At 42.3% G+C, this 21,434-nt stretch overlaps 1 protein-coding gene across 1 annotated transcript; it reads right to left on the reverse strand.

The window, feature by feature from the left end:
- Positions 1 to 3,462: 3,462 nt before the first annotated feature.
- LOC141944177 (putative DBH-like monooxygenase protein 2) lies at positions 3,463 to 20,173 on the reverse strand. The gene is made up of 13 exons (XM_074870280.1): positions 19,889 to 20,173; positions 16,851 to 16,997; positions 15,146 to 15,307; positions 13,796 to 13,879; positions 12,454 to 12,621; positions 11,458 to 11,560; positions 10,451 to 10,617; positions 8,558 to 8,649; positions 6,244 to 6,340; positions 5,981 to 6,040; positions 4,836 to 4,966; positions 4,436 to 4,550; positions 3,463 to 3,678 (listed from the first exon to the last, which is right to left on the reverse strand). The coding sequence occupies exons 1-13, from the start codon at positions 20,171 to 20,173 to the stop codon at positions 3,670 to 3,672; spliced, it is 1,620 nt and encodes a 539-aa protein (XP_074726381.1). The 3' UTR covers positions 3,463 to 3,669.
- Positions 20,174 to 21,434: the final 1,261 nt, after the last annotated feature.

Below are 21,434 nucleotides of genomic sequence, written 5' to 3' on the forward strand. Positions count from 1 at the left end.
GTTTTTAAAATGGTACTCTGGAGTGAGGACGAATCATAGCTCCCTTCCCTCTCTAATCTTCAGGAGGAAGTTCCTTCCTCTTTCTGTCATACAGAAATTCATAATGAGAAGAGAAACCTACTTCTAATTGATCTTTTGTTAGTAGTGTGTTAAATGTAAGGTTGTGGTCTTGATGTGGTGATCTTTGTCAGGAAGCAGTTCTGCACTAGTAATATTTTGAGTTTCCAGATCTTGACACCCTGCCCCACCTACTCCACCTGGTATTTCAAAAAAACAATCTTTGTATAGAAAGAAGAAGAGAAATACAGAGATCTGGAAGTCAGTCCCAGGACACAGAGTGAAGATCTCAGGGTGGACCTATAGCACATCATGGGGAGCAGCCCTGCAGAGTCCAGAAGACAGTGCTCTCAAAAGCAGACATCTGAAAGCGTGATACCTTTACCCCTGATCCATAGAGAAATGTAACTCATGATTCTGAAACAGGACACTGCCACACTTTGGGCCTCTGTCATGTGTCTGCGGCTCTTCTAAACCACAGCCAAGCTGACTTGCTGTGTTCCAAAGAATGTGGGTTTTGTGCAGTTCAGAAACATGTTATCCCTCTCTGTAGGTAACTTCTGATAGCAAGTTGTGATTCATAAAGTGAGATCGGTCCAGCCTGTTTTGGGAAGGACAAAGGGTGTTTAATATGCAAAGGCAGCAACTAGAATAGGTTAGACAAGCCCTAGGCTTTCCAGGTTTTTAATTCCCACATGACTAATGCTTTCACAGAACAGGAGGTGGCAGCTATGCGGACATTGTGCTGTGAATCATTGTTAGAGGAAATTTCCTAGCTCATAGCAGCATTTACCAATTAAAAATGCTAGATTTAGTTTTTGTGCTGGTGACAGATGTAATCTGCTAGGAGAAGCCCGGTCGCCCAGCCTGATCTGCTGGCTGACAGCAGGGTCACTATGAGGCAGCAGTGTGCCCTGACAGCCAAGAGGGCAAACCACATCCTGGGGTGCATCAAACACAGCATGACCAGCCGGGCAAAAGAGGTGATTATCCCACTGTATGCAGCGTTGGTGTGGCCTCACCTTGAGTGCTGGGTGCAGTTCTGGGCCTGTCGTGGTTTAACCCCAGATGGCAGCTAAGCCCCGCACAGCTGCTCACTCATTCCTTTCTCCTGTGGGATGGGGGAGAGAATTGGAAGGGTAGAAGAGAGAAAACTTGTGGGTTGAGATAAAGACAGTTTAATAGGTAAGGCAAAAGCCTCACATGCAAGGAAAGCAAAGCAAAGAATTTATTCACCACTTCCCATTGGCAGGCAGGTACTCAGACATCTCCAGGAAATCAGGGCTCCATCACGCGTAATGGTGACTTGGGAGGACAAACACCATTACTCCAAATGTCCCTCCCTTCCTCTTTCTTCCCCCAGCTTTATATGCTGAGCACGATGTGATATGGTCTGGGATATCCCTTGGGTCAGTTGGGATCAGATGTCCCAGCTGTGTTCCCTTCCAGCTTCTTGTGCACCCCCAGCCTGCTCGCTGGTGGGGTGGGGTGAGAAGCAGGAAAGGCCTTGACACTGTGTAAGCAGTGCTGAGCAATAACTAAAACATCCCTGAATTATCAGGGTGCTGTTTCCAGCACAAATCCAAAACGCAGCCCTGTACTAGGTACTATGAAGAAAATTAACTCTATCACATTCAAAACCAGCCCAGGGCCCCACCATTTAAGAAGGATATGAAGGTCCTTGCATGTGTCCAGAAGAGGGAAACAAAGGTGGTGGAAGGGCTGTAAGGCATGTCCTGTGAGGAGTAGCCAAGGACTCTGGGTTTGTCTAGTTTGGAGAGGAGGAGGCTGAGGGGTGACCTCATTGCTCTCTACAGCTTCCTGGGGAGGGAAAGTGCAGAGGGAGGTGCTGAGATCTTCTCCCTGGGATCCAGTGCCAGGATGCATGGGAATGGTTCAGGGGAGGTTTAGACTGGACGTTAGGAAACATTCCTTTACCAAGAGGGTGGTCAAACACTGGAACAGGCTTCCTAGAGAGGTGGTTGATACCCCAAGCCTGTCAGTGTTTAAGAGGCATTTGGACAATGCCCTTAATAACATGCTTTAACTTTTGGTCAGCCCTGAAGTGGTCAGGCAGTTGGACTAAGTGATCATCGTAGGTCCCTTCCAACTGAAACTATTCTATTCTATTCTATTCTATTCTATTCTATTCTATTCTATTCTATTCTATTCTATTCTATTCTATTCTAATTCTAAAGCCTCTTGCCCTAACTGGCCTTGCTGTGACTTGGCTACACTGTGAGTGAGAAGGAATGTGATATATTCCCATAGGAATTTGAAGGGGAACATGTTTAGTGAGAATTAAGATCATGTTACCAAGTACAGCACAGTGATCTCAGTAATGTGTTTTATTTGGGACACAGCTCTGAGTGCCTGGATGATTCTCCTAGAATCTCATGGATTCTCTTCATGAGCTTGCTTTCAAGGCAAATATTTTTTTTTTTCTGTCCATGCTTCAGTTTTAGCCAAGATAATTACTAGCTAATAAATGTTCATCAGACCAATGAGGAAAGAATCCACTTTGCATTGTTGGTTACCCTCCTAATCACTCTGTTTTGTGATGTTTCCTTTAAAGTCTGAGGGTGTTTTTACCTGGTGTACGAGTTATTGTCAAAATAAGCAGAAACCCTGCTTTGGGGAATGTGGGGAGATATTTTTTTGAAAAGTCCCAGCACGAAATTTGAAATTTGGAGGAGTCAGTACAGTGACAAAGAACATAACTATCATCAGATTTGCTCTTATAATTCTCATGTATACATTGGGGGAAAGTATAAGAAAAGAGAATAGCAAATGGTTTAGCTTTTGTACAATTGGAATTCATAGGTTTGCTATGTGACAGTGTATAAGGTCTATTTTCCAGTAAACACCAAGTCATCACCTCATTATTACCTGGCAATCAGCAGGTAAATTCCCTGTCATGCAGTCATTGATGAATATGGCAGGACTAATTTTAGAATCAATCATATCATTTAATAACTAAGGACTCTAGTTTTCTATACTGACCTAAGTACAGGGAGTATGTAGATAGCTTGAGACTAGATAATGATTACAGTGAGCAAATCCATAGAGGAGTCCATCTATGAAAGATCTGGATTTAATAATTAAGCAGCAGCTATTGAAGAGATGACTGTATTCCTGTCTTTACTGCATTATAGTACGTTGCTTTTCTGATTTAGAACAAGCTATACTAGAAAGTAATTTTTATGAAAATAAAATAAATGCCAATGCCCGCTGAACCCATTTCTTGCAAAGGGAGACAATTTTCTATTATATAAGTATCCTTTCATGTTCAGCGCCATCAGATCTGGAATACCCCACTACTAGGTGGTAATTACAGAGACTTCTTCAGCGGACCGGTGATCTGTTCTGGTATTCTGTCCCTCACTTCCCATACTCAGAGGCCAAGGTAAGGCAGGCAAACACCAGCTGTGTGAGAGAAAGAAGAGGAAGTGAAGCAGTTTCTTTGGTGGTTGATGACTCAGAAGTGCATACTGCGGTCAAACGAAGGTTTGCAGTGGCCCTCAGACTCGACAGTGAGATGTGTCCAGCAATATTGTGACAGGCAGCCTGCTCTGGAATACTAATGCCTCTGATTAGACCACTCTCATTTCGTTAGAGTTCCTGGGGATGGAAGGAAAGAAGGAAAAATAAAATTACATGATCTGTTTTTAAGTTGGGAGCCACAAGACTGTGGCATAACACTACATGTTTTGGATGCATTTTAGTCAGTTTTCTTGCTGTGTGGATGTGTAATTAGCCATCTCAGAGAAAATAATGACATGGGTCTCCCCTCTGACAGCAGAGAAGCTCTCTGAGAGAGGGGAAGAAGATGGAATTTTGATCCTTTCTCAATTTAAGAGATTTTTTCCCTAATTTACCTCTAAGATGAGTAGGTACCAGACTGATGCACTGAAATGCAGCTGGATAAGTTGGATACAGGAAGCCCTGTTCCATGTATGTGGATTTTCTGGATCATCCTAATTCCTTTTGTGTGGACATTGTCTGAGGGATCTTCAGTACTACTTTATTGCTTATTCTGTCCAAAATGCTCTGCCACAGCATCGCCCCCCAGGCACTGTTATATTACCAAGACACAAGAGTGTTTTTTCTTTTTGGAGAGGAATTTTTAGCTTTTTCAGTTCAAAGTTAAATGATGACTAGATATGTCTTGGACAGTTACTTGCAACTTCAGCCTAAGAGACAGGACTTCATAATTCTTGTAATGCCTTTCAGTTCCTATAGCCATCGATAGGCCACAAAAAGCTGGTGGTACCCAAGGTGTTGTGTGTTGGCTCTATCTCTCAGCTGTGCTTTATTCTTGGAACATCAGAGCCAAGTCCATTTCCCCACCCACAAATTTCTCAGAAGGGGGACTTACATTAATGGCTTTAATCATGACTACTTGATCTGCCTCCTTGGCTGCTTTCTCTGCAATTTTGACAGTATCATTGTCCCAGTCAACAAAGTCCATGGCCATCATTGCTTCCACTGCACTGGGGAAAGAGTAAAGGGCAATGGGGAGGTGAAGACATACAATGAGAAGATAAGGAAGGAGGGGGAAAAAAATGAAGGGGGAAAAAAAGATAAAAGAGAAGAGATTGTTAAAATGGCACAGTCGATGGATTCCTGAAACAAGGAAGTTCAACTTGACGGAGCCAAGTACATGGCTCTTTCTTCCCTATCAGCAACATTTCATTTTCTTTATCTTTTCCGTTTGCCATTCTTCATAGCTACATTTAGCTCTGCTACTTCCAGAAACATGTTGACTCAGGACTCACTCTGAGGCCTCCTGCTTGAGTACATGTGCAATGTACAAAATATCAGGGTAGCCCATACAACTGGAGATGTTGTTACGAGGGTAGTAGAAGAGGAATGTGAGACACATCTCATTCATGGTGCTCGGCCCACCCTGCAAAGACACAAGGATGACTCAGAGGTCTTCTGAGATATGAGGAGGATACTTCTCCTCAGGAAAGCACTCTTGTTCGCAGCTCATGCAGATCCTGTCTGGTGAAAAAAAAAGTTTTGTCTGAGAGTTAGAAACAGAGAATAAAACTATCCTCACAAGAGTCTGATAATAGGTTGCTCTGTGGTTTTATAATCTAAATCTGCTTGTTCTTTCCTTAGGGAAAACTAACACAGTTTTATTTCAATCTACAAGATCCCAAAATGTGAAACTTCGGGAATTTCAACTAAAACATTCAGGGAATTAACTGAGTGTAACATCCAGATCAGAATTTTTCAGTTGATCCCTACTTTTGGAATGGTCCCAACCAAATCTAACAGTGTTACTCTCTGTGAATTTAAGCTCTGAAATCCTCTTTAGGTTGAATCTCAGATTCTTGTGCACATTTCTAAGTGCAATAACATCATTAACTCCTCTGCATGGCATATGCTCTAAAATAAGTTATGAAGGTTGGGTATGACAATAATTGTTTATGTATGATGATTTGCAAAACTGATGTCTAGTCCGAATAAGAAGAACTAAAAAGAATGTCTTCATATTTTTAGAAGTGCAAATCAGATCCAGCTGCCAAATTGCGTCAGCTTCTGTATTTGACTTCTGCCTGTCCACTAGATCTAAAATGTTCAATGATTGGAAACCAACTCAGCTGCAAGTTTTGCTACTTGCACTTGATGTTTTGGACAAGACTTAGCTTGTATGGTATTAGGTGCAAGATAGCTTTGGGATCTGTTCATAAGCCTATAGTAGGAGGGTCTTGCTGGAGAGCTACTGCCCAGCCATGGAGCAACTGTGCAAGACATGCCTCAGTACATCTGTAATATTGTGTCTGATGTGAGAAGCTTTTGCCAGGGCCATGTTTTCTTGGGAAAGAGAGGTATGTCTGCCCAAAAGATTTTAATGGTGATAAACTAATTTTAAAAGCAATAGAAGATTTGTAAATAGAAAAAACAAACTTACAAAGGTAATCCCTGACCGATCCAGTGTCTGAAAGTTGCATTCTACCAGGATCTCATCCCCCTAGAGAACACAGCAGGTCACACTGTCAGAGAGATACAGGCAAAGCATGCAAAACAAGCGCTTGCAACATGGGGAACCAGGAAACAGTGTGAAAACAATGGGCCACAGCCTGAGGTGGAATGAAGGACAGAATATGTCGATGTGCTCTGACACCACCTCCCCAGCCTGCCCACCCACAGCTACATCCCAGGGGAGGATCGTACTGGTTTGATTATGAGGATTTCCTTCATGTCCCGTATCTCCTGCAGTCTGAAGTCATATTTATTGTCTTCACAGATGATCCTCAGCTGCTCACCATTTCTGGGGAAGACAAACAAGGGGAGAAAGTTATAACGTTTCCAGGGAGGGGTGTGGAATAAATAATTCCTGGATGAAATAAACAGAGCAGAGAAAAATCCCGTCCAGAATTCATGCCTGATCTCCGTTGTACCATAACTCACAGAATGTATTTTCAATGACAGTCAGTCCCAAACATACATTTAAAATTTCTCACCCAACTCTCTTTGGTCTGGAATCCAACTGTGGGCTTTTTACATATCAATAATTGTTGTGCCTTGAAACTTTCACCTTTCAGATGACAGTAACTCCAACACCTGCTTTAAAAACACTCTCCTAACTAAAAAGACTCTCTGACCCTAGAGTTGGCAGGCTGTTCAGACCTCCCTTGCAGAGGCAGAAGTATCACATGTGAATTCTTCCTTGATATTCTATAGTGCTTTGTGATATTGCTTTTTAGGTGGTCTCTGCTCTGCTTGAGCACTGCTTATCCATTCATGTTACAGGTTCTTAGATCTTGCTAAGTACATCCACGGTGCACCCTGCAAGGTGCTCCAGGGCACCCAGCCCACAAACCCTCGTGGGCCTCATGGCAAGGTTGTCACAGCAGCTGTCACACACCCTGCTTGCTTGCTGCAGGCCCACTTCGAGACTGCTGGCAGCTCTGAGCAGACAAACTAGTAGGCTCACGCCACTGTCCAGCTGCACCTTATAGCAAAATGGGTTCAGGAGGGAGGAACCTGGTTTGGAGGCCAAGCTTCACAAAAATTCAAGTCAAGAAAGAGGATGTGGTACATGGTTTATGTGTACCAGGCAACTTGCATAACCAGCAGGAGCCAAAAAACTATTGCTATTGTCTGGAACAGAATAACTCTTGATAAGTCACTCATACTGGCTGTGTGTGACTTTTGGCCTATTCTGGGGTATTCTGAAATTAACACCTAAAAAGGAGACGGGCCTGCCCCTAAATTGCCATCAAAGATCACAATCTGCTATATTCTGCCGAGGTCAAGTTCCAAAGAGTCTGGGGTCTCCACTAATTAGGCAAGTGACTAAGAACATAGTTATCCTATGTGTTACAGGGGAAATCTCAGAAAAAAAAAGTCACCCCAACTGCTCACAGTGCCTGAATCATCTCTGTTCAGAAGGTGTTTCAAACACTTGACCTTCTGCTCTGGAGCCTGTGCTTGAGATGGCTTCAGGACATGAGCTCACTGTCTGGACCTGTTTTATTTAACAGGAGGCACAGTCCCAGTCTCTTACTCTCTGCTGAGCTGACCCTTCTTTCCTCAGGGGCTAGTTCTTTGCACTATAGTTCAGGCACTGCAGAGTCTCCTGCACTGACAGACAGATGGAGACTAACCTGGGAACATCATTCAGATCTTGACAGGCTGGAGAGGTGGGCCCGTGCAAACCTCAGGAAGTTCAACAAGGCCAAATGCAAGGTGCTGCACATGGGTCGAGGCGATCCCATGCACAAATACAGGCTGGACAGAGAATGGATTGAGAGCACCCTTTGGAGAAGGACTTGGGGGTGTTGGTTGACAACAAGCTCAACATGACCCAGAAATATGCGCTTGCAGCCCAGAAACCCAACCATATCCTGGGGTGCATCAAAAAAAGAGTGACCATCAATTCAAGGGAGGGTATTCTCCCTCTCTACTCTGCTCTCATGAGACCCCACCTGCAGTACTGCATTCAGCTCTGGGGCCCCCAACATCAGAAGGACATGGACCTGCTGGAGTGAGTCCAGAGGAGGCTGTGAAGATGATCAGGGGGCTGGAGCACCTCCCGTGGGAGGACAGGCTGAGAGAGTTGGGGTTGTTCAGCCTGGAGAAGAGAAGGCTCCAGGGAGACCTTATAGTGGCCTTCCAGTACTTAAAGGGGCTACAGGAAAGCTGGGGAGGGACTCTATCAGGGAGTGTATTGATAGGACAAGGGGTAACAGTTTTAAACTGAAAGAGTAGGTTTAGATTAGATATAAGGAAGAAATTCTTCACTGTGAGGGTGGTGAGACACTGGAACAGGTTGCCCAGAGAAGTTGTGGATACCCACTCCCTGGAAGTGTTCAAGGCCAGGTTGGACGGGGATTTGAACAACCTGGGCTAGTGGAAGGTGTCCTTGAAGGTCCCTTCCAACCCAAACCATTCTATGATTCTATGGTCCTCATCCACTCCAGCCCAAGAGGCAGGGACTGATCCCGTGGCATGGGCAGCAATACTGTTAGTTTCCTTCTCTTACCGGTATTGAGCAGCTTTCACTCCTCTGCCAGACAGGTGGGTGTGAAGCAGGTAGGCAAAGACATGGAGATCTGGAACCAGCATCCCATTCATCTGCAGTTCAAAATGAAGTAGGTCAGAGCCTGGCAGTCAGAGCATAGCACTATGTTTTAGGCCTGCCCATCAAGTCAAAAGCTTGATGGAACTCATGTCAGCGTAACATTTCTTTTAAAAAGGAGGTTTAAAACCATTTCCTTATGGAGGTCACTACTGATTGAAAGGTTGATCTGGGGAGCTTTTCTGAAAATTGCTCTTCTGGCTTCAGGTATTCTGGCATAGTTGTCTGAGTCTGTGATATGCTGGGTAGTGTAAGCATACCTTGCTATCAGCTATGTAAAAAACAAAGACAAGATGCAAGAGAGGTAATTAGTTACACATGCAGGTACATATAGCAGATAATAGAAAGAGTAAAAGCAGAAATTGTAAGACACTGATCAATGGGACGTTAAAAGAACTGTCAAAATATAAACCATAAAAGGTTCAAAGAAAATCTTTGAAAACTGATGAAAAGAAGAAAACCAAGATTACTGCAGGTCTCATAAGAGGGAGGAAACCTATGGGTTGTTCAAGGGGGATTGTGGGACTGTGTAAAATGTATGGGATATTCTAAGTGGATTGTGGGAACGTGCAAAATTTATTATCGGACACTTAGGGAAGAGGTCAAAGTTAGGGAAACAGAGAAACAAACATGGGAAAATGGAGAGAAGAAGAGGAGAGTCCAGTTGTCCTTAAGCATACTGCTGGTTACTATGTTTGTCTGACCAAACCTGGTACCTGATTGCTGCAATCTAGACTATTTTGTTAAACTCTAACTATTTGCTGTGTGAGTGTGCTCTCTATACTGTGTATAGGTGTGTGCCTGTGGTTTTGAGGTGGGATGATCCACTAGGGAACTTCAAGCTAGAAAGATCCAAGGTCCAGGCCAGGGACTGCGTAAAAGGGCCCTGGATCTGGACACAGATGCTGAAAGGACTTATGGTCTGGACCAGAAATCAGAGACCCACATACGTGATTTCATATGGGAGCTGAGCGGGTAAGCATATGGTCATGTTCCTCGAGTGAACTTTAAGCCGGGTTAGCCAGAGAGGAGGAAGAGGTTTGGGTCATTTGTGTTCTTCGTGCTCGTGTGGACGTTGTTCCTGTCTGCGTGGTGCATGTAAAGGTACTGTACTCCTGTCTGTGTTGATCTGTTTGTGGCCAGCTGAGTTTGCTCTCTGGGCATGTGCATTTGGGTGGGGTGGGGTGTCTCTGTATCTTTGGAGTTTGCCCCCAGTCTCAGCACCACCTGGGCCTGGGAAAGGGGAAAGTGACAACCTCACATCTAGCAGTCCTGGAGGGACCTGTGAATCCCCTGGATCCCACAGTCCACCAGAGCTGATTATTGTGAGCAACCACTTGGCTGTGTTTTGAGGGATGTTAAATCCCTGCTCTAAGAGGTACCTGCTTGACCTGAGAGAGAGCACCACATCCTCCCAGCCTCGTACCTGCCTTCCTGCAGCAGTGTGACACACCTATGGCAGGACAAAGGTCTCTTGCATATGGTGGAGCCAGCTCCCTTGAGCTCTTGGGAAGTCACTACAACCCTTGGGTTTTGTTTCCCTTTCACTTAGATGGGGTGAATGAGTATTCAAGCCATGGTCCTGACATGCTTACACAGCTCTGCTAATGCTCTTGAGCCAAATCTTGGGTATCTGCTGAGCAGTGTTATTGGAAAATATATTCATTTTGCAACATGCAGAAATGGAGGCTAAGATAACACCCTGCACCACATGGCTTTTGGACATGTCTAGAGCAAGATGAAAGCCCAAAGTGAGAAAGATCAAGAGGGATTTTGTATGACTTTCCCCACACTCACTTCATCAAACTGGCTGGAATTGCAAAGGCTGTAAGATCTATAGGATTCTGCTCCAGGAGGAATGAAATGCACAGGGAAAGGGAAGATGCCTGTTTGCAGAACCCCCACATCATATTTCCGTAGCTCTGGAGTATAGTAGATTCGGACCCCTGAGCTGTCGATCAAGCCTGTAAAAGAAAAATAACCACTCCTTCAGCAATGATGTCAGAAACATCAGAAGTGGGGCCTGAAGCAACAACACATATAGTGTCCCTTTCCCAATCACGGTTTGGGAGCAGGCACAGATTAACAGGAAGGCCTAAGCCCTCCACCCTACCCCCAGTAGTATGGTCCACTGTAACGTACAGCCTCGAAGTGATGCAGGGTGCCTGGTTGCACAGGTCTTCACTCATAGTGCATCTGGATCCATCCTTGCTTATAGACTCAGATGATTCCCATAAAATCACTCTACACTTTTGTTTCCCCTTCTGTAAAATGATACCTGTCCTGGTTTTGGCTGGGATAGAGCTAATTTTTCCCCATAGTAGCTAGAATAGTGCTGTGGTTGTGACATTCTTCATCACCTGCCATAGGGATTGAGTGCTGGGGGTCATGGTAGAAGCCTGAGGTGGTACTATTAGGCTCTCAGGACTTCATCTGACCCTTGGTCCACCCTTTTCTCCCACAGCCACTCTGTCCCTTCCCACTTTGTTCCTTTTTCCTGTGATACCCACGTTTCCCTGACCTTTTCCCTAACACTCCCACTAGTATCATAGCAGGAAGATGTGCTCAACATATTTGATGGTAAAACATCTCTAATCTGAACAGATATAACTATCAATGTTTCTAAAGTTAAAGTTCTTCCTGAATGGGAGCCCAGTCCAGTTTCTTCTTACTGTCCTGAAGGTTGTACTGAGCAACATAAGGAAGTGTTTCATCCAGAAGCTTGATTCTAATGCTTGTAGGTGGGGTCTGAGGCTTCCATCCTGAGGCTGTTCTTTGTCAGACAACTGCCCAGCATTACCCACCTGGTAACAAGTCAAAATTGCTGTAATGGATTTCTAGTCGGATGTACTGAGGGTCCCAAGGTGTCCCTATGGAAACCGCAGCTTCATCTGGAAATTGATAAGACTTGTGGAAAGAGGAAGAGGAGGAATAAACTTATATGAAGTTAGTTTTCAACTCTTTGTTGTTTCTTGATTGAAGACTTACAAAAAGAAAGTTTTTATTTTCTTGCATTTCTGAATATTTATTTAGACATTAGAAATCAGAATGTTGTGGGAAATTCTGCCAATTCCATTTATTTTCCTTCTGAATTGGAACAAAGAAGAATTTTCAAAATTTATTTTTAATTTATCATTTTGATTGGTTTAATTTTTATTTTGATACTATATTTAATAGGAAATTTTTATAGCATATGTACGGTCTTGCAGCAAATTTCATATCAGTATTGGCACTGCATAATATAAAATTGAACAAAATTCACATAAGGGTTTTGTCCAAAGCTTATCTCCTTTCTCTCTCCATCCCCGTGTACATGCATACTATGGAAATACAAAATACATTCTGCTCTGAAAAGCACAAGATAGATGTTAAATTTGTGCAGCGCTGACTTCTAACTAGGCCACTCAGTCAGAACACCAATTTCACTGAACTTTTAATTTTACTCTGCTGAAAAAAAGACAGAGCCAGTACACAAAAAAGCAGAAAGTAGGTATACCTCTTTCTGTTATGCAAGACTGGCATGAGGAAAATTTTGTGAAATTAATGGCCACATCACCAAAAGGTCAGAATGAAAGCCTTAATGTGACATATAATACTTGTTTAATGCAGATATGCACATTTACATATAAATCGCCAGCATCACCTGATGCAGCAGAATTAGTCGAGTGGGGACAGTATGAGGAAACTTCCCCGGTTTGGTTGGCCCTGCAGGACTGTGGGATCTTACTGGGCAAGCTGACAACAAGGGTATTATTGTTCATAAGCAGTAATGGGGAAGGGAATGGGCCCTGCAGACTCACCTCTCCTCCAACAGCCCAGCCCACGAGCACCTGAGAGCACAGAGCAAAATCTGGATTGGCTCCATAGCAATCATCTATGCCATTGGGTAGCACGCTGGCATTGCCACAGGCATAAACAAGAATATGATGAACCAAGGTTATGTTGTGGGGTGTTATGACAGGTTCAAACTGTAGCCAAGAGAAAGAGTCAAAAAAAGTTACTGTCAACCCTAAAATATTTCTTTTGCAGGCAACCAGAAAAAGCAGTTAGCCATATCTTAGGCAAACAGATGTAATCTGATTTGCAAAATGGATGATAAACTGGTTTATCTACTCATTTTGGTATGCATCCAGTAGAGTCCATTTTCCAGAAAGGATTTGCATCTTCCTCCAAAGCACCTTCCCTTAATCAGAATCACAGGGGTGTCTATTTGACCTGTTATGCTGGGCAGTGTTGTTTCAGACTAGAAATGTAAATAGTTTACCTCATACACCATTTTCTTGGCTGCAAAGCAAGATAAGGGACCTTGATCTCAGGTTGACTATAATTCACTGCTCCATCAGTTGTGCCAAAAGTGCTATAATCAAGATAGTCTAAAATAAACCCTGCAAATAACCTGTATCTGTTCATTAATCACTGAACTTTTTACCAACACTGATGAGATCAGGCCTTAAAATCCTGATGTTACCACAAGAACTGACTAAAACTCCTGAGTTTTTTCTGTAGGATCACCCTGTTGAATTATTTTTTTCAGTCCATGCAACGTCTTCCTTATGAAATTTTGCCTATGCCATTGCAGTCGAACACCTCTTTTAAAACCTTCAAAACCCACAAAACTAAGAAGAGTTGCTTGACCTTGAAGCAAAGTTATCTTAATTTGAGAAGTAAGCTGGGCTTGCCTTGGAAAATTCCTGTTTCTTTTCTTTGCTCTTCACTTTTTGCATATTCATTATTGAAAACAGGACGGCAAAAATGTTAGTTTTGCCTTTTATACAAATATTCTTAGCAATCTCTAAGAACAAAAGCAAAAGTCCTTTCAATATACAAAACTCTGTAGGATCCCTTTGCTCTCAAAGATACCAACAGGTAACATGACCTGAGCTCACTACACTGAGACATCAGACTTGTAGCAAGAATTCTTCAGGTGTGATGTACATAAAGACAAAGGTACTTCCAAGGCTAGAAACAAGACAGAGCTTATCTCCACACAAGCCAGCTGGCTCATCCCAATGACAGTGAAGGACAGATGGAATGCTCCCAAATCTATACTAAAATGCTGTAAAAGACAGACTTGTGTGCATGATTGCAGGAGCAAGTCTGTCCTGTCCTGGTTTTCCCCAGTCAGGCAGCCTGCACGTTTACCTTGTAGATATGGTGTTTCTGCCTGACCATGGGCAGAGGGATAAAGGTACAGGCATACTTGGTTTCTTCAGCTGGAACAGCAAACTGGAAAAGAAACACACACAGGTCACCTGAAGGTTCCCCTGGCAACTCAGTAATGTGCACAGGGAATTGGAGAAGCCAAATGGAAGCAGTGCAAGGAGCATGAGACCCAGAGCTGAAGGGGGCAGGAAGGATGATGCATTTAGCTAGCAACTGCTTGGGTTTGGGTTGCAATGAGTGAGAGGATTAAAGGGTCAAGAAGATGAAACTCTATTCTGGTGAAGAGCAATCACATCTGTCAGATCCACCAGGTCTTAAATTATTTTTCTTTCAGATTTTTTCTGTGTGTTTTTGGTTTTTTTTTTTTTTTTGGTTTTTGTTTTTTTTGTTTCTTCCCCAAAAGGGAATTGCGTTACTAATTTGCCTATTGTAACACAAGCCAAGTGTAGGAAACATTCATCCATTTCAATCAACATTTTAAATTGCTGGTTTTCTGGAGTCACAAGCACAACACATGACAGCACTAATCCCACAAATCTTTACATAAAAATAGTGCCCCTCTTTTCTATGGAATATTGCCCACGCTGATCAGCAGATTCTGCTGTGTCTTGAGTGAGTGCTGTCTGTGTGGGCTGATGCTGTTTAAAGAAGGAAGGTGTTAATGCAATGCCACACTGAGCTGGTATTTTGAACTCCGTTTGACAAGCATGGCGCATGTACCACAAGGTGATGCTAACAGGGGGGCTCCAGCTCTCCTGGTAAATCCTTATATCTGACACTGCGATGCTGCACAAGGTAATACTGGAGGCAGTGCAGACAGTAGTGTGTATTGCATTTTCTGAGCTCTTAGCCAGATTTGCCACAGAGCATTTAAATGTATACCCATTATTTCTCTTCTCTCTCATTTGTGTAGTTCCCACAAAACTAAGACAGGAAACAGTAAATATCTTCAGTATATTATAGATATTTTTATACAAGTCCGTATGGATGGGACAATAGACCTGTATACATATATGCCTGAGTTAATAATTATATTGCTGTTCAGTAGCACCACAGTCTGTGTTTGGCTCCCTAAACTCTAGTCAAGGGAACAGACAACACCTCACAGCATTTTCCTAGCAATTAAGCCCTTTACTCTCCACACAGCAAGCCTTCCATTCCCACTTCATTCCTACTCTTTCCAGCTCCATTTGCATGTTTCCAGGATCAGTCACATCTATCTTTGACCTGTGCAATCCAAACTTCCAGCACGGGTATGATCAACTCTGCAAAGAAAGTCAGAAGAAGAAATTTTCAAAATGCCAAGTAAAGTTCTTGTCCAATACCTACATTGTCCAGCCTCAGGTCATAGGTGAAGAATATTTTGGGGTCAGTTGACTCAGATGGGCCTCTGTACCTCATCAAGAAAAGAGATTTGGAAAATCTTTGGCCTTTAAAGAATTGGACTGTGTCATCTGTGCCAAATGCAGCAATGAGGCGTGCTGTGTCCACCTGTAATGGAAGCGTTTCATTGGAAAATCTCCTTCATTCTTTCCCATCAACCACACACACATGTATCCACCCTACATCACATGCCTTATACCACTGCACACGTATTAAAACACAATCCACGTATTAACCCTGTGCAACTAGAAGTCACCTAAAATAACATAATTGTGCATATTTGGTACATACCTGGGCACTCAGACAATATGTCAGAACACACAACAAAAAGTAAGCAGTGTAACACACAAGATTTGTCTCATCCAGACAGAGATATAATGTTTTGTGTTTTTTTTTTTTTTTTCCCAAGGAGAAGGTGCTGGCTAGAAAAGACACACTGTCATTTCACACACGTTATTAAAGCACTCATGGATTTAAAGTGCTGGTATGTGAAATGAAAGAAAGCTGAAAAAAAAAGGCTGTGAGGGATTTGGTAAAGATTTCAGAACCTGCATCACTGTGTTTAAATGTTCAGATACTGAGTGTATGGATGCTGTTCTAGCTGTGGCAGCTGTACAGTGGTGCTAAAATCAGATTTTCAGATCTTGCATATCCTAGAGCAAGCAGATGCAGTTCATTTATCTGTATATACTGTTGATGTGCTTTGGGCAATTTTTACTAAGAATTACTGAGGGACTTCCAAGAAAAGCTAACAAAACTGTGGCCCCCTGATTCCCTATTAGCAGCTACTGTTGAGCACGAACGTGCTCAATAATCCACCTGGATCTGCCCCATCATGTAAGGACAGCAGCAGCCATGGGAGTCTGTAGGTTCTTCCCATTCAGAATGGGGTTATATTTCTTTCAATTAGTAAAGGTCATTAAGGTTTATGACTACAGAGGCATTTAACCAGTCGCTGAATATACACCTAATTCTGAACAAACATTTTTGAGTGGGCTAAGCCTTGGATAATGCTGATTTACCGAGAGGTCCCTCAAGCAAAGGTGAAGTGGTGTAAACAGTGTCTATATCTGCAGAATTCCAAACCTGTGTGCATTTGAATGTTTGTGAACCTTGGCAAAGCATATTTTTTAAAAATCTGTGACTTAAAATACCAATTTGGGTTGACTAATCTTTTAATGCTAGTCAATACCAATATGAAGCACTTCCAAGAGAGAAGGACTGAGATTATTGAAACATTCTCAGTTTGATAAACACAATTGTTACCAAAATACTGCCTTATATTAGGCAAATAAAAATTTTATCTCCCACACAAGATTGATTTTTTGTATGTGGCAAACAAGAGAGAAGCAGAGAAATGAGCAGGATCTTAAAGAGCTGTGTTCAAGCTTAAGAAAATGTTGAGATTTGTATCTTCTCAATTCTTTGATGGAAAAAGTTATAAGAAAACATCAATGACATCAAAATAGTGCCCCTAAAATAGGCATTATAAATATGGCCGTATGGTTCCATATTTTTATTTATATTCTTGGTTTTGTACTATTGTGAGAAAAACCTGTCATGCTCAGATTTGATCTGGGGGATCTGGGAACACAGTCAGACATGAGAGCAGGTTTGTTTGGGATGATGCTTGAGCAACTCCCTTTCTTACTATGATATCCAGGTCATTTGGGTCGCATGTCCGGAGGTGGCGTTTGAACAGCATGGTGGTGGAGGTCTTATTCTCTGTCACTGACAGCAGTTGGTAGTCCTGGCTCTCATCTTCCTCAAGTGTTGTCTCACCTGCCACATGACAATCCTGGAAAAGGAACAGTGGTCAAAGCAATAGAGAGAAGAGCTTCCTGCACTCCAAGAAGTCATGTTTCTGAGTACTGCTAGTGGGACCTGAGTAATTATCAAAGCATTGCATTCTCCTAAAGCTCCTCTGCTTTCACTGGTGATTTCCACAAGCCAGTTGAAAAGAACTCACATCCAGCCCCTGATATATACAGCTGCTCAAGGGAAGAGCAGGCCGTGGGTCCCATCACCCAGAGGATGGCCTGGGTAGGATGGAAACTAAAGGGTCTTCCCTGCTCCCTGAGTGAGTGAACTGTTGCACACTGGGGCATTGTAGCACATCTGGCTCAACCACACAGAGTGGAAAGTAAAATAAGCCCTATTGAAAAACAGAGGTAGTTCAAAAGTAAAATATTTTAGCCATACCAAAGTTTCTACTTTAACTCAGGTTTTCCATAACACCTGCAACCTGGGCCTCATTGTGGATGCTAAGCTCTCCTAGAAACTACAAGCTAACCAATGGCTTTAGCAGCACAGGCATAGTGAAAAAGACAAATAATGCATTACTGAGGTCATCAAATGCAATTATTAGATGGTAAAAGGGCACAGAAACATGAAGCAGAGTTTGAAAAGCAACTAAATATCTAGTTCCTGTAGAAATCTTACTGGGAACAGAATGGGCCACAATAACTGCTGGTATGAAAATACAAGGTGAAAAGGTGGGACTGTACACACAGCTGCGGAAAGGGAAGAAGGATAAAAAGGAGCAAGGGTCCAAGTTGACTGACTGAGATCGCATCATATTTTTGTGGCAAAGGAGTTTAACTGACCAGAAATAAGAAGGCAGTGGCTGCAGATGAGATGGAAATCTCTCCAAGAGAAACCTGAAAGCTGAAAATAATAAAGCAAATGTCTCCCTAATGTACAGCTGTGAAGTGCTACATTGAAAAGTTTTGCTACAGTGCTCAACTTTGGAGGGATAAAAGAGAAGAGAAAGATTTTACTAGACAACAGTCTGATCAAGGAAGAATATTTTTATGTGAAATCCTTCCTTGTATTTTTTCCTCCCATCTCTGTTCCTTTAAGTCATTATTTCAAAATCTGCTTATAGCTTTTGCTAAATTTCCCAGGATGTCCTCTAATATTCTTCTTGAATTTATCTATGCATTTGGACTTTCAGAATACTCTAATCAATTTTTCTCTAAATCAAATACTCAATTTACAGAGACACAGTTTGAAAATACAGCTTTTGTTTTCCTACTGTTCTGAAAATCCGTTGTACTCTTTTATTAAAAGATCCAAATTCAAAGATAAGGAGTCTGCAAAGGAGCTACTTTGAAAAAATAAAATATTTAAAATTAAATATACTTTATGAAAGAGGAAGGCAGTAAACAGCTGGAAAAAAAAAAAAAAACCACTTCTGTGAAAACAAGCCTTTTTTGCTAGTTTTTTACCCATTGGACATTACTCAGCTAATGATTTTGCTATGATTGTAGTAAAGAGGAAAATTAAAGCAAAAACCAAAGATGAGAGAGAGGGTTAGAAGGAAGAATGCAAAGGGAAAACCCTACTTAAACTCTATTTACAGTAGCTAGCATATTTTTCTTTCAAACTGTCTGTCCCATGGGTTCAGTGGATGTGCTTTACAGCCTCTGAGCAAATGTGGATTTTTGTAGTCATTAATGTGCTCGTTTACTGGAATGTCTCCAGACCTGAATAGTGGGGAGATATTTTTTGATCTGTAAAAGAGTTGAAAAAACCTGAAACTTTTGTAGGACCAAAGTTATTTTGTAATACAAACAAATACTTTCAGCTGCCAGTGCAGAAAAGCATTGAAAATGTTAAATCTCTCTTCTGAAAATAATGGAATGTTTAGCATTTTTGAAACTGAACACTTCAATTTTTCCTTTCAGGATGTTCCTTTAGGAGAAATTAAATGGTTTGGTTTTACCCCAAAACACTTTTAAAAAAAAATATTAAAAAATAAAGAACAAGTGTTTCTTCTAAATTGAACTTAATTTTTTTCCCTGTAGTCATTCATTGACAAAACTTCCCTGTCTGTGTCACAATCACAAGATTTCAAAACTGGGTATTACTGAGAATGGTTTTGCAACCAACTAACGACCATGAGTAAGGTTAGCTGCCTCAGCGCCTCCAAAGTTCACCCTTTTTAGACAAGCACCAAGACATATTTCATGCAAAACACATTTTACTGTTGTGTGAAAAGGGAACTGAAAACAGCTGAACAAAATAAAACCACTGCAACTGGCAAACACTTCATGAATGCAGACACTTTTTCTTTCTCTCTCTGGATAACATTAAACCGCCTGTTTCTCTCTCATGATTAAAACAAAACAAAACGAAACCGAACAACACCCAGCTTTTTTATTTAGCACCCTCAGTGGCATTTTGTTCCTCTGAACTCCAGCTGTTTTAACATCAGGCATCTATCCTTAGTGGTTGCCTTTATAGACAATGGAAAAACAGCAAGTCCCAAGGATGTGCTATCCTATTCCTAAGGGAGACATTTAAGACTGTCAGGAAGAAACAACTTTTGGAGGTGAACACGTCTCCACTTACTACAGAGGAAACCAAGTAAATTAACCTTTGAAGAGCTTCAGTGAGGGAAAACATGGGAATTTCACATCTGACTCCTGTCTGAACTGACCTCTGGTTTGGATGAATCAGAAGTTACACTCTTCGTAGCCCCTTCTAACTTCATGGTGGGTGATTGCTTCAGTCATGTCTAATGGTTCTGGCTGTGGTTTTGACTTGCAGATGGGATCAGTTTATTTGCCTAAGCAACATCAAATGGCATCGGACATCTATCTTTAGCCAGTTGAGCCCATATGCTTTCAAGTCAATATACTTGGAGCATGACTTTTGGCAAAGGGAGAAGTCTTTTCAACTTACAGAGAAGTAGATACTGCCATTTGGGAAGACACCTCCTATCACAATGTCAGATCCAGGCAACTCTCCATGAGGGCTGAATCCAAATGCCACCCAGCCAGTTGTAAGGACCTGCAGCTCAAACATCATCAGCTCCTGTTTGTCATGGTCCCAGCGGAGGTAGACCATGTTTGAAGGATCCAGGAAGATGGAGAAACGCAGCAGTGGAGGTGCAGGCTGACCAGAACAAAAGCATGGGAGGAACAAGAGGAAGAGCGTACTCTTGATTCTTGAGAAGAGAACTGTCATCATCAACAGGACCACTGCAGTTTCTGAGTGTTGCTGATACCTTGGGCAGCTATTCTGCTATGAGGGGCCCAGTTTATATGGAAGTGCATGAGGCTGGGACTGTTGCCAGAAAGGAGGAGTGGAAACTGACTGTTCTAGATCCAATTTAACATGGTAGGAAAGATCAACACTTTACATAATATGCCCTGGCACCCTGCCTCAGTGAAACCATACTAGGCCATCACATATACATCTTAAAATATTTTTAATAGCTGTTTTGTAGTACACAACCAAAAACAGCAACAGTGTTTGCCTCCTACACAGTACTCCTCAGGGTGGGTGAATGCTGGCTCTTCTCACCAAGGAAAAGGGGCTCTTCTGACTAACTTGCCTTTCTATTGCAAATGCTGAAATGAACCCTGACTATACCACCCTATTGTATGGTGTGAAGATTATTGGTAAACTGGTTGGAAATGGGCTGGTGAGTCTTAGTGCCATGGTTTATCAGAGGAAGCTGCCGTGGCACATAAAAAAGACTCCTGTGGTAGCAATCTGGACCATAGTGGAATAGTAGAATAAGAAAAATGCCTTTGCTTCATGCACTATACCTTGGTGTGGGTGAGTGGAAGGAGAAAAGGGCATCATCTTTTGCCTTGCCTAAGACCTTTCAGCATAATGACATTAAAAACAGAGAGCCTCATCAGGTTTCCAACCAGTTCTGCCAGGAAGTGCCTTGTACATCTCATCTCCAATTTGCCCAGTTGCATAATCCACTACAAAACATCGCCTGGGTCTGTGGATTTTGAACAATGTGGTAGTTTATTCCTATTTACTCGCTAGGAAAGCTTAGAAAAGTCCATTTGTATTAATCTGCTGAGACAAGTGCTTGCAGAACAGATGAGTAACAGAGAAGGAGAGATATATAATCTGGTCTTCAGGGTCAGGGTTTAAACAGATCAAACTTCATACAGATTGAGTCCCAGGTTATGTTGTTGACAATACTGCTGTAGACAACAAGTATATTTGTGGTTTCTTTTGTGAATTATGTAATACAGTGCCAACATTTTAAATTTTCCCTGCGCCAGGGAGTCCCAAGACACTGTTCTGGGGACACTAGGCAGATCTGAGGGATATGGTAATGCAAAGTGAGTTTTTCAAGGCTACGATAACACAGGGACATGAAAACTGAGGGACTTTGGGGAGAATCAAAGACAAAGTTAATGATGAAGGGGGAAGGGAAAAAGGGAAGGGAAACCACATGGTTGCATTAGGGTGTTTTGCA

Source organism: Strix uralensis, chromosome 5 (genome assembly GCF_047716275.1).
Source record: "Strix uralensis isolate ZFMK-TIS-50842 chromosome 5, bStrUra1, whole genome shotgun sequence".
NCBI lineage: Eukaryota > Metazoa > Chordata > Aves > Strigiformes > Strigidae > Strix > Strix uralensis.